Below are 19,986 nucleotides of genomic sequence, written 5' to 3'. Positions count from 1 at the left end.
GGAGCCTCAGTAGCCGCTTGTACGTCGACCGGAAGAGCTCTTCGCGTTACGCCGTCCCGAGACGCGCAGCGCGCCATCGCCGACCAGAGATCGACGAATCGAACTCTCGTCTCACCGAGTCAACCCTTCGCTTTTGTTTCGTTCGTTTTCTTTTTTTTTAATTAGAAGACTCGCTCGCTTGGTGTTTAATTTAAAAATCAGAAAGTTTCTCTCTGTTACCAGTGGATGTTTCGAAACGAATGAACGAACGAACACAAGGGATTTTGTCATTTTGGTGAAGTGTCTGGTGAATGGATCTTTGGAATAAGTGTGACAACGAGTAGATAGAGGATGTGCTAATATGAACACGGAGCAGTGAACCGTGAGCGTATGAGTGTATAATATAACAAAAAGAAAAAACAAATTGGAAACACGGAGACACGATGAGAAGTGCCACAAGATATCGAGAAGCGCGACCTCCCCTTTTCGCGTCCCTTTTTGTCGTCCTCGCCGTTTTTGTGATCGGTAAGAAATCACCGTGCGAATGAGATACGCAGTGATCCATTGCGATATTTTTCATCCCTTGTTTCATTTTAAGGAAGCGCGCTGGTACCATATCAATGATAATTTAAAAGGAGGATTTACTACTTGAGACGCAACAATTTTGGACCTCTTTTACACTACCTTTTTAAATAATCTTTAAAAAGTGAAAGAACAATTAAACGAAAGCAATTGCAATTTTTTAAATTAAATATCCTAGAACGTAAAATATTTAATTTAATTTGATTATTAATTACGAATATTTAAATTTCAATGGATAATAAATACGTAAGTTCGTGTTAGCTATCTGATTATTAAAAGATCAGAGCGGGAAATGAATGGTTCTTTTACGTTTGCCGCTGACCTCATCCGCCAATGTTGCTGATTCAATCTCCAGAAAATTTATTTGCCAGTTGTGATCTAGAAATCGAATATCCTTCGTATAACCGAGTAAAAAATCGGGCCGAAACAAAGTTACGTTTGAAACTTTAAATATAAAAGACTTGAAAGTGATCAATTACGTCAAGTTTGATATTGCTGCGAATAATCAACGCATTTCGCATTCCATTGCAATTCATCGCGTATCACCGGATCTGTACATGTTCTTTCATATTTTTTCCATATTGATTTTTTTTTAATATCATTGCAGTTTTTACAAGTACGTAAAGAAAACAAACGACAGAATTAATATTTTCAAGCGTTCAAAAATAAAAACAGAAACAGTGCAATTTCTTAAAATATACGAATTCTTATTAATACATAACTTTTCTCTATCATTTCAAATCAATTAAAGATACTTAATCGTTTAGATGTACAAATCCTTGGTAATACATAACTTCTTTGCTCTACTTCAAATCGTGTTAAAAAAATTAAGTAAATAATAAAAAAAGAGAACGTAACATCTCACGTAGTTTTTGGTGCAATTTACTTATATAATTTCTTGAAATATACAAATTACTACAACATCATACGACAAATCACACGACGTAACATATTATAATTTCTTGATTTTATTTCAAATCAAATTAAATAAATTTAAACATCGTTAAAAAAGTCTTGATGAGATAATAGACAAAATGAAGAGAACGATGATGTTCTATCCAGTTGTTAGCGTAATAGATTCGCGAATTTCATATCATATCAGACGAAATTAATAAATTTAATATTTAATAAAATTAATAATGATCGAATCATTTTGATTTAAAAAAAATCGTTATCGCATAATAAATAAGGGGAGAACGAATATTCATATAGCTTTCGGTATGATATACCCGTATGGAGCGACGTATCTCATAGGGGTCTGTAATTTTTAAAGGTTCAATCAGTTTTCGTTGGCGCGCTTTTCTACAGCTGAAAGCGACGGGGCTTTTTCGAAACGACACGCCAACTCATTCGTCTTCGTAAAAGTATTTGAAACTCGGTTTTCGAGAGTTGAGAAATCGCTGCCGGGAATTGTACACGGGAGCCGTGTTTTGACTTACACCACGTAACTTCGTTGAGATAAAGTATCGAGGCAACGAAAGAAATGTTGGGTGCAAACATATATCATCGGAAGTATTCGATTCTGAAGAAAATCTAGTGCATTTACGGAATTCGAGGCCGTCTTTATTAGATGTCGATAGTAATCGTAATCTACCGAAGGGACATTTGCTCACCGATTGCGGAGAATGGGTTTCTGCGCCCGCTTCGATGGAACATTACAGTTTCCTCCTTTTATGTCGGACAGAACCGCCATGGAATAGGATTAAGAAAGGTTTTTCACCGATATTACCCGCCACAAAATTTTCGTCAGAAAGAAAATCGAGTTACTTTCGCATCCTACGTGAACAGATTTTCCTATGAAAGCTCCTGTATCAAGCAATAATTGGCTGAAATTTCAAAAAACAAATCCCGACAGAAAATTTCATCACAAGGAAGATCGAAACAGGCTACGTGTGCTTCCTACGTGGACAGATTCCTGTACGAACTCTTCGGTCTTATAATTAAATAATAATTGACTGAAATTTTTAAAAATAGAGCCCAACAGAAAATTTCATCGCAAGAAAGATCGGAGCGAATTACGTTGGCATTCTACGTGAACAGATTCCCGTATGAAAGCTTCCGTATTAGGATCAAGTAATAATTGACTGAAATTTCAAAAACCAGAACCCGGTAGAAACTTTCATCACAAGGAAGATCGAAACGAGTTACGTTCGCATCCTACGTGAACAGATTCTCGTACAAAGCTTCCGTATTAGGATCTGGTAATAATTGGCTGAAATTTTAGAAAACAAAGCTTGACAAAAAATGTCATCATAAGGAAAATTGAAGTGAATCACGCATACATTCAGCGTAGGCAGATTTTGGTATGAAAACTTCTATCTTGGGATTAAATAAATGAATGAAATTTAGAAAATATGAAACTCGACAGAAATTTTCATTACAAAGGAAATCGAAACGAGTTACGTGAAGATCAGTACAAAGCAACTAGCTTTCTTTTTATTTTTTGTTTTTAATGATTCTTTATATCCACTATGGTATTGATCGCTATAACAAATTGTAATTTGAAATTATAGGTAGAGTTTTATAAGTTTTAGAACTTAGACATTCCATTTTAATGTCAGACTATATTTTTCTACACTCTTTCACTAAAATTCAAGGATATCTCTGATTAACTTACTCTAAGATAGAATCACAATGTTGTTAAAATACAACACTCGAATAATATCGGAAATTATGGCCAAATCAATACACATCTACAGGATTAAAGTGTAAAGTTTAAATACAGGCAAACGTAACGAGAAATTAAAGTGAAAATGTAGCGAAAAACCGGACGATATCGGGGCATTTAGAAATAAGAAACTTAAATTGCGAACGTAAAGCTGTCTGAAAGAACTGGTTCTTTCAGGTAGAAAACATTAGTCAAACTAAGAGAGCTGTTTCTCTGAAGTGAAACGTAACCGTGAACTACTAAATAACGTAAAAGAAATGATTCTCTGGAAACTTACATAATTTCCTTTTTGGCGATGTTTACGATCTCTCGCTACTGTTGCACGAGAAATGAAAGCCTTATGATTATTTTGAATTTATTTCAACGAACTTTCTGTGTTCAATTAATACAATTCGGTAACGAACGTGAATGGGCCGTGTAGATAAAATTACCTTTTCCCCCGAGAAACCCCAGAGGCGTGCAAGCATATCTCTTTATTAGGCCGGAATCAATTTACGATCGTGTCTAGACTCAATTAAAAATTTTTATTGACGCGTAACCAATTTATCTTCGAGAGGAAGGGGAAATCACGCCATTGTAAAAGTTCGTACTTCGTCTACCAATGAAGTTATTAACTTGTTAGTAGTGTTTTGTCTTGTTTATTCCTGTTGGAGATCGTTGGATGTAATAGCAATTAATATCGATAGAAAATACAAAATATAGTTATGAGCTACCGAAAACATGTAGGAAATCTCGTATAGCCTCGTTCTATCATGTGTAACACTTAAGCTAATTTTCAAAATACAGTAAATCAGTCGTATAGGAATTACATTATGAATGTTAAGAAAATTCATTTTTCAACATTAGACTTCTTCTACGTCGAATGCACATATTCGTATTTGTGTATTAAATACGTCATCTGAGGATAAATTCAGTGATTTACATTCAGTGATTCAGTGATTCTTCTAATAAGGAAATAGCAAGAACTGCGAAATTAAATGCCTTAGGTTGATGGCAAAACAAAAGGATTTGACGGCACGACCCTTTGTTTTCTTTGCTTGCTTCTTTTTTTTTAATCTTATACTTTACAAATTCTTTTAATACTAATGTCATGTTCCTTCTTAATATTAAATTTTTACAATTTTTTTGATAAATTTTTCATTATTTTTATTTATTATAGTGCTCCTTCATATTTTTACAATTTTTAATTTATTTACAATTTTTTGTAATAAGAACGTTTAAAACATAAGAATTTGCTACACCGAGAACATAATTTTTCGATTAATTCTTCGAGAACAAAGGACCATACACTCAATCCTTTTGGGGTTGTTTTACTATCAACCTGAAGCATCGAATATACATGCAGCCAAGTCATTCCAGATTTCGCAGTTCTTGCTATCTCCTTGTAAGATAAATTCTGTACGAAATATAAAATTCTTAGAATCTGAAATTTCTTAGAATGAAAGCTATGAACGATAAAAATTCTATTTCATGAAAAATTCAATAAATATACAATCAATACAATTATATTAATATAATTCGATCATCTGACTTTTTATGTATAATCAATATATTGCAAACATAAAAATAGATAAAGATTGTGATATAAAGAAGAAGAAGAATGAGATTAGATTCGACAGAGAAAGTTATTGTTTCACTATATTATAATAAACTGTGTCAAATCACTGCTAACAGGAAATCTATTTCGTAACAAATTCAGTGTCACTGAAAATGACTTTAATAGAATAATGTGGAGCTTTACCGTGGCATAATCAAAACTTCATACCCGATGTTGCGTCAATGACGACGTAACAATAAGTATATCGAACGAAGTTAATACATCTTCCGAGGACTATTTCATTCAATGAATTATATAGAGTATCAAAGTGAATGCTATACACCAGAAGTCACATCAATTACTTCATGTACTTTAATACATGCAGATATATATCAGACTAATAGCTGCCTTCTACACTATATATTGGAACAATTATGTTTCCCCGTCGAGAAGTACAGACGCTTGTTAATCGTTATGCCGGTGAAAAACATGCTAAGTTCCAGGCATTTGTTTAAAATCTTAAGGTGTTTGACGCACCATTATAATGTCAAAATCATAACTTAATTAATATATAAATTATTCCATTAATTTGTGAATTTTATTGAGCTTTTTCTTTCTTTTCACTTATTATTCTCTAGCCCAATTTATACGTATTTATTTAATTTACAGAATAACTTAGAGATCTCGTAAACATATAATGACACAATTAATCAATTTTAGTGCAATTATTCAGTTTAATTGAGTGTATACAGAGTAGGCATTATGCGTGCATCAAGTTAATTTATTATTGTGAAACGAAAACACGGTATAAAATAATTTTAAAATATAACGTGTTTGCATGTGCAGTGTGCTTATGTATACGCAGTTTTGTACTGTTCATTCAGAGGGAAACAAAATCCAATACAATGTTTGTAAGAAAAAAGAAATCTACAAATATAAGAGAAATTTATATAAGTATAATAAATTTAAATTTATACTATAAGTTCGAAAGACTCATACTTTAGTAAAAATTATCAATACAAAGAAAAGTTTAATGTAAAATTGGAAGATTACTATTTATTTATCTAAAATCCATTTTCACCGAAAATAAACCGAAGGATAGAAAGAAAGAGGAATGAAAAGGATCACGGATGCAAGACATTATTCCAAAATTAACATACTCTATATTGTCTGAATCATTTTCTGTGCAAACCCATTCTGCAACAATGTGTATCTAGAAGGCTATCCTATTTCACAACATATACCAACAGTGTATAACTGGAAAATTGAAGCGTAATTGGAAAACTGAAGCGTTAACTTCTGTGCAGTGTAGAATTTAATATCCGTTAACCATCGATAGTGTCTATGTTTCGCGATAAGGACAATCAAGATGTGCTAGAAGAGAAAAATTAAACATACAAAACAAATTTTCATTAACAGAATCCTCACGAATGGGATACGTAATTATAAAAAGTCGTGCTGAAAAAAATTCAATTAATTTTCTGCTTAAATAGAAATGTCATTTGCCTCAAACGACACAATTAACGCAACTTGATAACAAATTGACTTTAATGTATTAACAATGAGACATCAAAAAATGTCTTATCATTGAAGTTGAAAGACTAGTCCTTTTACTTTAAAGGGAAATGCAATTAGCTTTTTGGTAAGAGAGTACACGCAGAAGGATAAAAAAAAAGTTACACGTCAATCAATCAGTAACAACATAGAAAAAACAAACTGCACTTTATTTTTATTTCGTGTGCAATCGGCGGATCACGAAGAGAGAGAGAGAGAGAGAGAGAGAGGAGAGAGAGAAATTCACGCATATGTTCTGATAGAACTATCGCGAAAGGAAATAAACTAAAACAACGTGAACGAGCGGGAAGTTGAACTCTCCAAAACGGCATAAAAATGTGAAGGGCCTATAAATCCTAGATCGTAAATTGTTTATAAACTAATACCATAAATCGTCGAACTCTATTAATACCCCATCCTTGATCAGAAAGAGTGACGGATTTCGTGAAGAATAAATTGAAGTTAATTAAAATATGATTCGATAATAAGATATAACGATGAATAATTCTAGCATAAAAGCATGGCGTTAAAAAATAAAAGAAGATAGGAAAAAGTGCCATGTTTTATTTAACAGTGAATGCATCGAATATTTAAGTATTTAAATATTATGTTTATGTATTAACTGGTGTCAGTGTTTTATTTATGCAAAGAATATTTAAATACAGATTTTTTATAATATCAGAAACAAAATTTTGTGAAGGGATACAGCATTTACATTAGATTTATACAATGATAAAGTAATTGAAATAAATTTATTCAAAATATTATAATTATAAGTAAAGTGACGTGTTTCATTTGCTATTGCGAACAATTCCTTTTGATTGACATAATGAACATGGAATAGAGACGAAGTTTGGTAACATTCAATGCCGTAAATGGAATAACATTTGAGAGATAATATAATGTTGTTAATTGCCCCCTGCAGGTACTTTGCATATATGACATATTTGCAGTAGCTTAAATGTCATTTTATCATTGCTATTACTATCAGCGAAACTATTCTCAAAATCACGATATATATGACAAAATCTTTCATAGCATGAGTACAATGCGAATTATAAAAACGAAATTTTTTATTAATTATTGCATCAAAATCAGTCAGAAAGTACAAAGCTAATTTTTCCATTCCAAACTCCATGATATTTTTTTTCATCGTATAATATAAACTCTTTGTGTTTGCTGCACTAATGTTAATCAGAAAATTCCTAGCTGTGTGTTTCTATTCGATGCATTCAAAATTTCCAGCATATCTCCGATTGTCCTTTACTTTTAAGTAAACATGAAAGTTTCATAATTGACATTTCTATAACATAGAACGAACCGAATTGAATCAGTATTCATTTATAGTACTATTTATAATGCTGCGACATAGGATCCATTTATAATACCGCGTTCCTTATAAATTAAGATCGCATAGTATTGTGTAAACTGAAGGAAATGTCAACATGATCGCAAAAAGTGTTTGAATTGACAGAAAGTGATTAGGTGGAGCAATAGAATTTCACGATAAGACATTACGAATTCCAATCGAAGTAGAAGCAATTTAATCTCAGAAATAGCAGAAAGACTGAATTCCATCTGCATTATGGTAATACTATACGTAGACACTTAACAAAGATTGGAAAGTATCTAGACTTGGGAAATGGGTTCTTCGTATACTGTCTATGGCTAACTGTATCCAAAGCACTATCATTTGTATTTCATTATGTGACCAAACATATCCACTCATTTCCCTACTGAATTATTACTTCAATGAGATATGTACATGTTTCGTGCAATTTGGATAACATAAAGAATTGTATTCAACAACAATATGTAATCTAAGGCACCCTTTGTTTTATGTTTAGTAATACAAACTATGATTTCGCTTATTTGTCAAACTTAATTAAATTATGAACTAATGTGAAAATCGAATGTTTAATTTTATTATGTAATTTGCTAACAACACGAAAAAGAATGTTTTATTCATTGACATTGCATCGGTTATTATTACTTCTGTATATTTTTATTGAAAATTGATAATAAGATATTTTCTAAAAGTTTCTAACCATATATCGATTATTTTGCATATGTCGCACAACTTTTTGAAGACTACAAAATTGTATTGCATAGTTCATATACAGACGTGATATTTATACTTTGTAAAGTCTAATATTATATACTCGACCATCGAACAAATTTATAAAGTGCATACGGCTATATACACACATTACCAAGTAATTATTATTTACTAATGATAAGTAAATGGAAATATTAGAAAGAGAATTTTGTACAAATGAAACATTATTTCGAAGAAAATATTCAATTTTAAAACAATGTTACGTGAGGTGATCAATAATAACGGAAGTTGAATAATGAAGTAAATTTAAATATGCTCCTATCACATGTCATGTGCCACTACGAACATATGTCGAACTATAAATTAATTTTATTTCATGAAGATCATCAATCAATCACTGCCAGTATAGAAAAATGTTTATAATTTATTGTAATTCACATTATAATCACAATAACCAAGTAATATCATATTTTCAATACATGTACTTATTCTCATTCGCTTATTAAATTTTCATATGTCGCATATTCTATTTTCATACTTCGATACGTTTTAAAGACACAAACATCTACACTCTAACAATCGCGCTCAATAAAATACATTTTATAAAATTAAAAGTAATTTCATAAATATCTCAATTTCTATCGTTTAGTATCGGCTTTGTGATTGCCGAGAGACCGTTGTATAAAATGGATTTACCTTTTGAATGCTACTTTTATGTCACTGTTTCCTTTAAAATTAAGAGACCAGTTTTGAAAAGAATTTAATATCTTAGACAAACAAACTCAGAAACAAGCAATCCAATAGAATAAGCTACAAGTATAGAAAATGCCCTAGCATGGTGCACGTTAATTACCAATCGAATCGAATTTTCAGCGTGGAAGTTAGTTTTAGTTGGATTTACACGACAGCATAATTAAAGTGTCACGCGACGAGCAACGTTGATAGCGCGTAAAAGTAAGAAGGCCAAAGTAACGGGTGCTCGCCTTTGTTCTTTGACGCTGAGCGAGGGCTTACTTGTGAGAAATTAAGCAATTAAGCCGCGTATTTTACTACCGGAGATCCGAGTTCCAAGCATGAGCCAGTCTTCCGATGTAAAGTCGTTGGTTATTGCACGACCGTGAGTACAGGCACAGTTGTATTATTAAGATATGCATGAATGTGTAACGCGAGATCTGCACGAACGAATCACCAAAAAAAAGGTATCAATGGAAAAATACCTATAACGAAGGAAAACGAAAAAGGAAAGAACCGATAGAAGAACACGAACTTCGAATAAGTTATTCGTAATTAAATTCCACTAGCGTGCCCATCGAGCCATTATTAATAACTTTCGTAGCCAGCCTCTAATATCTTGGTCAACTATCAAACAGAGGTCGTTAAATAATAATTAGGGACTTATATTTATGAACCGGTGTACCACAATAACGATGTTATTCCAAAGCTATATACATATAGAATTTCATTTTTAAAATAATTTCGATGTTAATGAACAGAAGGTTAAGAAATCGTAGTTATGAATTTCATTTGATAAATATGTTTATGTATCAGGATCGTTGCGCTTTTATTGCAGAGATATGGAAATTATAATTGCGAATTATGTTGATCGTGAGTAAATTAAACGAATTATTCTAACTATAAAAAATGTTTATTTTAAAATCTGTTATTTACACTCGTTGACGATCTTTCATCTTAAAACAACATTAATAAATGAAAATTAAAAAATCTGATCTTGTTATAGCGATATTCCACATTTTCCTTTGAAACGTCAGAATATATTACGTGGCAATTCTTAAAATTTATTCCTTTATTTAATTCAAAATATTACATTGAAATGATACCAGTCATAGTCAGATGAGCTTACTACATTTATCAAACATTAATGAAATATTATTGTGACATTAATTACCAAGCACTCGTATTCTTTACCGTAAGTGTAAAGTACATATAACTCTGTTAGAGGAATCGCTATAGTCGTTTCCTATTCCCTTAGATTGAAATGAATTTGGACTTCTGCCTGAGAAAACAAGTAGCTCACTGAAGCACAGAAGTAACATTCGGAGGCTTTCCGTCTATATAAAGACTAATCTTACTAGTAATTCTGGCAAATCCTATTAACCTAATTACATAACTTGCTTAATAGCGTGTATCTCAAGCTTTCTGCGAAGAATGTGCACCTGTGCCTGTAATTCGTAGCAATGCGCGAATCGATACTGCGGTTCGACATTTTGCCATCAACAGTCTAATTTATTGCTTTCAAACGATTTGCTATTTCTGATTCTGTCAATGGAAGCAGCATTCTCATTCTTTCAAAGAAAACGCAATGTCTTGGCTTAAATTTGAAGGAGAAGCTACTTGTTCTATGAAGCTGGGAATGGTATTGTCTTATGGTCTCCAAAACTTATTCGAAGTAATCTATACTTTCTGTTCACAATATAATTTGTGCAGAGAAAAAAATTGATTTTTCATATATCAGTAGTTATATACAATAACTTGTATAATAATATAAAACTAAATGTTAAGCAATAAAAAATATGTTAATCGATGATGTAATTAAACAAGCAGCCCACATTTTTACAAACAATGCAATAAAAAAGACTCCTTTCTAAGATACCAATCTACAATATAGTAATTATTATCAAATGTAAATTTGCAATAATATAAATGTTCAGATCGGTTTCATCTTTGACCAATATAGTTATGATAATCGTATCACACTATACAGTGTTAGTGAAATATCAAAATCTTTCGTATAACACATGCAATATGGACGTGAAAATTTTCTATGGTATAGTGGGTATAATATGGGTATGTGACTAATAGTATGGTATGTTCGAATACTTTCGTAAGCCAGTATGCATCAATGCATAACAGTATCAAATTACAATAACGAGTAATATATTGTTGCATATGTTGCACAATGATCGTTTCCTATTTCACATTTCGATCATACGTTACAATAAAATAATCCCATCAGTCATAGAACGAATTACGCGGCACTTGCCATAAATTGTGGCAATGTTTGTCTTCGTTTCAATTCATCACGAATGGAATGTAAGCGATAAGAGTGTGTTCGCCGTAAAATTATACTCCTCGGCCCTCATTATACGAGAATAATGTTGACGGAAGGAAGAGAATAACGAAGAAAGTTACCGTTTGTATTAAACTTTTGATAAAATGACTCACGGTGCTACTTCTGGAACTGAGACAAGCGATTCGTCGCATCAAAGTGGATCCTCGAGCGGCGCAAACGAATCGTTAAGAGCGGGCTACGATGTTGTTTTTACATCGTAAATTCAATTGTGTTGCTACGAGAGAGTTGTCAAAGCATCTCTCTAGAATAAAGGAATTAAGACAAAACTCTAATAATTTTCCACATCTAAAGTTAAAAGTAGAAGTGATTAAAGTAATTGCGAAAAGAGAGAGAGAGTTAAAAGTACCGTTCTTCGTACGGTTTTGATTTTCGCATTTTCTTAGTGCTATAAGATAATTATTTGTAGTGAAGACAAACTTCGAGTGATGATCACAGGGCTAAAGAATTATCGTACTGTTTAGCAACGTCATATTTATAAAGATTGTCTAGTTGAGATAATGCTATTCGGTTGTGGCATAATACGACCTTCATAGCTTTCTTGAGGCACTTAAATTGCGTGTGATGGAAAAAGTGCGAGTGAGAAATCTATAGAATGATAATTAGTGATTCGGAGGCACGCAGCACTTCATCTTGGAAAATTAAAAAAGTAGTAGATAGAACGCTTTAATTAAGTAGATTCTGTGGGACAGCATTTTAATTTTAATTACATATATCGTACCCGCGTAACAAATTTTTAACATATTTATTCCATTAATAAGCAAAATCGAATTTATTTTAAATATTACTCTTATGGTAGATTAAAACTGATGCATAATTCTTAATCGTCTTCTGACAAAATATAAAGCAAGAAGGTAGAAAACGGCCAATTCTTGTGTAGACTCAGATACCACAAATATTTATAGGACGTCATTCACATTCATTCACGTCATCATTCACATAGGTTCATTTGTTACAAAGTTATGATGACTCGAAGTTGACGATCACCAATTTTTCGCTCTGTTCACTTCATACTTTAATTACCTTTTTTACAACTTTCCAAACACATCAACTCACCAATCACAATAGAAAATTGTGCTTACATAATTCTTTGGAACCCATAGAGTAACGTTCTGCAAATATTTTTGGTGGCTGAGCTACGCGAAAATTGGCCATTTTTTACTTCATCCTTCTTTGTAAATAAATTTTATAAATAAATATATATAGTTAGAGTTAGCGAAGACATCTCTAGAAATCTATAGCACGGTTACTGCATAGAAAAGCAGGTACATATATACAGGATAGGGAGTGATTTTACATTCACATGATAAAGAAAAGTTGCGAAGGGGAGAGATAGAGTTGGTAACAGGGTTCCGGTGTGTCATAACCCCGATAAGCCGTTGCTGATTCTTGCTGAACTTTAGCCACATTTGAAAGGGAATCTTCGGGATTACCATTACTTCCATCTGAAATCCTTTTTCCAAACAACGATATCGCTCTTTACTTTGTAAGCTGTCAGAAGAGGGAGAGAGAAAAAGAAAGGAATAGGGTTCGAGAAATATAGAGTACGAAATGAAAACCGGCTGTCTGAATAATCCATTTCAATTTGCAGTAAACTACTCGCGAAGGATAAAGAAATCACGGCGTATGAGGAAGAGATGAATGGGCGAGGAACGGGCCAGAAGGGAAGATTTAAAAGAACAGTTTGGTGTATAGATCAAACCGGAGGGAATGCGGAAAAGGGAAAACGCGAATGAATTTATAGGCCACATATTTGAATCATGCTTCGCGTTAAAGTTACAGCGTACTTGCTCTGACATTCTGGCCTTTGACCTAACTGATGCTACGAACGACTGTGTAGAGTGTTTTATTTTCTCGCAAAGATAATTGTTTTCCTGTTTTGGAGTGTATAAGTGGTACATAAATGCGTGAGATGACTGCTGGAGTAGAAATGGAAGGAATATAATGGGAATCTTATGTCAGTATCATGAATAAACTGCGGATATTTATGCAAAATTATATTTTTATGAATGTAATTAAAGAAATGGATATTTAGTTGAAAAATATTTTACCTAGCAAATATTATAAAAAGTACTTTGAATATTTTATGTGCTTCTACATATTACGTGCATTTTGTGCATTCCTACATTTTCAAGCTTTTCAGAAATGCACAAAAATCCGCAATTTAATCATGAATGCTTTATTCGATAAATTATAGAAATTCACGGTTAGGTAATTCTGGCACAATTAAGAATTAATCATAAAGTGACGAAAATATGGTTTTTTAAATGTGCAACGATAAAAATCATAAAAGTTTAATCAATAGCCAAGATTAAAGTTGAAAATTTTATCTTCATGATGATAAAAGGTAGACAGCATAGGAATCATAACAGTGAAAATATATAGACCACAGAATATTGTTATGTGTAGTGGAAACAGAAAAATATTTTTAACTAATATAAAGTGTTCATTACTGCAGAATTGTTTGCAGTGTAAAATGAAAATAACATTCTTCACAAATGTCTATACAGTTCTGTGTTTTATTTCACATGAGAATGGGAATATAAATGAATCCATCGAGAATAATGTTTCTACGCTGAAGAATAAGCAAACAATAGAGCGAGTTTATTAGAATAACAGAAATCTATAATCAATTACTTCCATATATACTTCTATACGTCCATAAATACGTCGCAGCGTTAAAATTTCAAAAACTACAATAAATTGGAATGCCTCGTATGTGACGAATAAGCCATAACTTATTTAATTGTATGAAAGAACGTCTCGTGAGATAATCCTCATGCAGAAAAGACACAGGGAAGTGTTATGCGTGGAAGGATACGGAATACGAATACAGTAGCTGTCGTACACAAACTGAAGCTGTTTGTCTTCGAGGAAGAAGAAAAAGGCCAAAAGGAAACGACCATTCTTCAGAAGTTCTTCCTGCTGTCTGGTTTTCCTGAATCTCCAACCTATCACCGCTTTCTTTCTACTTACCAATGTGCATGAAAGTTACTTGTTTAAAATTAATTGAACAATGGAATTGTAAATATGTATACTATTTTATAAATACATCATAGCGCATATAACTTTTAACAAATTTAGTTTGGTAAAGAGATTTGAAGATTTAATAGTAAAATATATATAATAATAAATGTTTAATAATAGAATAAGTTGTACTTGCATTAGTAACTTTTCAATTAGAAATTTTTTAACATGTTGGTAACGTCTATTCTGAATTATACATATAAGTATATATTAAGTATATCTATATTTATTGGTCTTGTCAAATATTATTTGTAATATATATTTATAACATCATTTATTGTAATTTACAATACATGATTTGGGTATTAAAAGAGTGCGCATTGCTAATAATTAATATCTTATTGATATCTAAAAGTTCTAAATATATAAAATATTAAAACTTTGTGTTCTATTGTTAAGTATACAAATTCCTACGTAAAAAATCTTTCACTTTATTTTCCAAGTATTTCAACAATTCGCAATTTAAATCTCTGATAAAAGAGGACTCCAGCTATTTAGTATATTGTAAATGAGAACTGTAAATGTTCAGTTATCTGTGATACAAATGCTCAAATCACTCGTTATCGGAATATTGAAGAGTTGTCCACTCGAGCTTCCGGATTCAAGCTTGTTGCACTCGTAATTTACATATATTCGACAGTTTTTTTTGTGTGTGTGTGTTTCAATATCTCAGTAGCAGTGACAATACACAATGAACGAGAAAATAATCCGATTGTTCCTCTTGTTATTACACAACAGTATACACATATATGCACTTGATACTATTAAAAATAAAGTTTGTTTCTCGATATACAATACTAAATAAGGTTTTTAAATGGCAAAGACAAAATAATACAATTTAAAAAATTGTAATATTATTGTGACGTTTCATCGGTTTTTTTTAGAAAACATGCTTCGTATCTAAATGATAAAATGATAAAAGACGAGGTTACATTTCAACGAGAAAACTAGCAATTTTGCACAGTTCGAAGGGAAAATCGGCGACAGGAAAATTCAAGTTCTGCGATAAAATTTGAAATTCCTATTCGTCCTCACCAGGCAAAATCGTGATGCATTCTCGCTAACATCGGTATTGGTTCTATTGTATCGAGTCAATGGGCTATCCATCTGGTGCAGTTATCAATTTGCTAAATTGCAAATCGATACGTCGAATTCCGTGCCTGGTAATATACCTGACCACCGGCGCGATGGCCGTCGGATACGTAATGATCTTTAAGGTATACTCGATATTGAGCTGGCGTCGCGACGTCTCGGCAGTAACCGAGATTACGGCTTCTACCGCGTTACATCTTTAAAGTCTTCTAGAAAATATATTTTTCGCCGGATATATCGACCAAAGGAGGCGACTAGCGCATACGACGTGGTTCGTAAAATTGGATTTCACACTTTATAGAATGTAAATTACGCGGTACTGCATCGAATCGCGAGATTCACTGTCGCATAAAGTTAGGTCTCCTTGAGGAAGACTACAGAGTATGGAAAACACGAAGGAAACCGCAATGCTAACAAATATTTCAATATCCACAACAAACGTGCGGGATCGATGATTTACTGCATAGAGAAAGATAATTTTTCTTATGGCATGTTATATCGTCGAAAAAAACAAAAGTGATTTTAAACGAATGTGTTAGAAAAATGTACGTATAATAAATAAGATATAAATGAGAGATTGAGAGATTGAATGAAAGACAAGATATAAATTGTAGATAGTTAATAGAATTAGTATATTTAAGAACATAAAGTAGATATATGAAAAACTCTTTTCGTAAATTGATTTCTTTTTTAAAAAAGTTTAATGCTTGTCAGTAATTTAACCAAAAGTAAATGTTTCAAGATAATAACTCTGCTATATTCTTAAAATTATATACAGGGTGGTTGGTAACTGGTGGTACAAGCGGAAAGGGGGTGATTCTACGCGAAAAAAGAAGTCGGAAATATAGAATAAAAATTTTTTTTTTTTAAACTATTTCCATCGAGACAACGATCTACAGTGAGATTCGTTATAACGTACCGCACGCGTACCGAGCGAAAATTCAAAGTCGATTTTCTCGAAGGCAAAGCCTCAAACGGAAAATTTTTATTCCATATTTCCGACTTCTTTTTTCGCGTAGAATCACCCCCTTTCCGCCTGTACCACCAGTTACCAACCACCCTGTATATTAGATAAGTTTAAAGATTAAATACAATGAAATTTTATTTTATTCTTTCCCTTTACTTCATGTATAAAATATCTTCTTCGAGTGTATTATTCAGTTAGAAACTAATTTATATTTCTTCAAAGTTATATAAGTATATAAGTTTACCGAATTCCTCGCTTTTATAATTTACATCCTTTATGAATCTTCCTTCTTGACGCAGCCTTACATTTACGTGCTTTTAAAGCTGAATATTCTCAGAAGATTGAGCGGATATTGCTAAAACTAAAACATTTCACACTAAAAGACTCTTTATATTTAATCCATTTCAGTGGAAACAGTGTACTTAAAGTTCTCAAAGTCAATATTTAAAATTATTCAACAGGAAATTTCATCTTTTGATTTTATTAAACAATTTTATCCGCACGTTGCTTTCATTCTGTCTACCATTTTAATTCTATTTTCAATCTTAAACGAGGTTTAAAACTAATCAAATTGAACTTTCGTTTTGCATTCCTTAATAAAATACATCGCAACAAAAATACTAATTAAAGATTAATTAATGAAATCTTTCAAAGGGAAAATATCAATATTATGGAAATATTTAAATGAAAATCTTAACAAATAAATAATGTATTTAAGAATTTCTTTCTTATTCTTATTTTAAAGTAAATACTTTTAAAAGAGAACAGCCATTGTCAATAATTTAGAAATGAAGCCGCGAACATAACAAATCAATATATTACAGATCTACCATTAAATCGGAGACAATATAGATACGTGTAATTACGAGACAAGAGCTCTTATCGTCAATAATTTAGTTTCTAATTCGTTGTATTTATAGGAATCTTTTGTACTTAATTAATCGCGAGATTAATCGTGATAGGTTGAAGCATTTCTTGGCTCGTAAAAGTCAATTGAGCGAGATGATAAATTTGGGATCCACGATATTTATTACGAGTAAACGTCCTTTTCCTATCTTTTTCATACGTGCTCATCGAATAAAGTCAATGGAGCGAACGATTATCGATTTGCCGGGCCGAGAAAGAGTATAACAATAGTTTGGCGTAGACGAATACAAACGTCTATTCTCGGTAGTTTTAATAAAGGTCTGGTGAACTTTCACAATTCGTAATTTCGACAAATTCATCATGAACGAACGCAAACATGAAGAAGGGATAAACCGATATACATTCACGGTAAGAACAATTGGCCATAATCAGAGCTAATATCCAGCTCTGAGATATCGATGAAATATCCACGTGTCACTGAGACCAGTGTGCCAAATTACAAATCGATATTCGGAATTTCGTCCGCACGATTCTAACCTCCTACGTAACATCTTGAAGGATTGACACGGTTCCTGATTCGAGAGGAAAATTCATCATCACAGAACCATTCATCAATCAAAATTATTTAGAATTCCATTAGGCGGGAACGTAGTAATTAATTTTCTAGGGGTCGAGTATTTTCACGTAATTACGTACTTACTCACGTGGAATGCAAAGGAAAGAGTGTAAATAACAAATGCGATGATTTATACGGTTTATGGAAATGTCAAAAAATCTGATTGCTTTAATATAAAAATATACACGTTTAAGTACAGAAAATTTTATGAAAATTATTCGTTTCTATTACTAAAAAAGAAAATAATTTCGCGTGTATGTTAGTTTTGTAAATATGACATGTAAATAATAAATAATGTTTTCGTACTTATTTTGGATAACATGATGTTTCGGATTGTACTATCTACAATCATTGTATGATGATTAACCAAAATTATTTCTCTGCGCTTTGATACAATTCTCTCGATAATTACTTAATCTTACAATACCAGATTTATATATCAATTGAAAAAATAAAAATTGGTCATTCATAAAAATCAGAGGAATATGACGATATGACAAAAATTCGTATCCTAATATTTGAACATCTTATATATGGTCATTTCTTTTTAAACATAAGATCTTACGTTGTAGTGAAAATATTCATTTCTCGTTATTTACTAACGGTTATTTTTCTTTATTAATTCCGTACACATTCCGTACATTTGCCTACAATACGTTTCTTCTGTAATTGTAGCCTCAGGTTAGTAAACGGGAACGGATAGATTCTGTACATGACCATTAAACAATCACCAGGTGGTTTCAGCATGTACTTTGCATGTTCACCTGTATTGAACCATTGTTGAAGCGCGTGAAACGGTTTTCAGTTATTATATGGTAGAACTCTGTTCATATCGAAAACGTTCTATCGAAAAACAAGCATCGCCATAATAGAAATTCATTGGTTTTTCTCATTACATATGGATTTTTCCTTTATAACAATAAAAGATTAACTTCAGATAAGTAGATTCAGATAACAAGAGTGCTGTAACTAGACGCTACGATTAATAAACGCTAGTATTATTCAATACCGTATATTAATATTAGGAAATATTATAATATTATTATTAGTCGTAGCATATTATTTATCATAGCAATATTATGAAATTATTACATAATAGCAGCAACAATATTCTTATAATACGTTAATAAATACTGCTGCAAAATCTAACTTTTCATCAAAAACAAAGATACGTTTTGAGAATGGATTCTTTTTACATATTTCTTTGCGATAGCTATCTAGGATAGCCATCTGGCTATATTCACAATATACGGAATCCATTTATCCATTGCTTTTTACAATTCCTATTTGAATCAAGCTTACTTTTTCTTTTTAAAATAATTCTTCTCTGCAAGAATAATTCTAGAATGGCTTACTTTTGTTCAAAAAAAGTTTTTTGTCTGCTATTTCCCTTGTTGTATGTCGTGAATAATATACAGTAATATTTCTTGAAACATTCTCGACGGCATTTTCCTGTTGGTTAATCTTCTAATGAAAAATCACAAACTCGAAATTTCAGGAACCAACGTTTATGTTTTATATCATCATCAATCTACATTATAACTAAAATTTATAATAGAAACTATAAATATAAATGTATTGAAATTATTTAATTTATAATTGATAATTTATCTATAATTATATATATATATATATATATATTAAAATGAAATAAATATTAATAGAGACCTCGTTTATGCTATGACACTATCGATTTCAATTAATACTTTCATTGTAGTTATGTTTCATTTATTAGGCAGCCGGTAATTGCAAAATTAGTTTCGTCTCTAAAATTTATGAATTGGATATTTATTGAATACCTGTCCATCCTACAAATTCCAGATTGTACAACGTTAAATATAGAATATTATAAGGAAAGGAATCTACAGCTCAAATTGGGAATAATTAATTATTTTTGCATAACTAATTCTACAAAGTATATATATATATATATATAGTACATTTAAAAAC

General features: G+C 31.7%; 1 protein-coding gene across 1 annotated transcript in view; it reads left to right on the top strand.

The window, feature by feature from the left end:
* The window catches only part of LOC126865702 (uncharacterized), a 60,207-nt gene continuing 40,221 nt past the window's right edge, over nt 1-19,986 (top strand). The window contains exon 1 of the mRNA XM_050618524.1: nt 1-504. Within this exon, the coding sequence (XP_050474481.1) occupies nt 423-504 (82 nt within the window). The 5' untranslated portion in view covers nt 1-422. The remainder of the gene's footprint in view (nt 505-19,986) is intronic.

Source organism: Bombus huntii, chromosome 5 (genome assembly GCF_024542735.1).
Source record: "Bombus huntii isolate Logan2020A chromosome 5, iyBomHunt1.1, whole genome shotgun sequence".
NCBI lineage: Eukaryota > Metazoa > Arthropoda > Insecta > Hymenoptera > Apidae > Bombus > Bombus huntii.
Note: the sequence above shows the minus strand (reverse complement) of the source record. Positions and strands in the feature narration are given on the sequence as shown.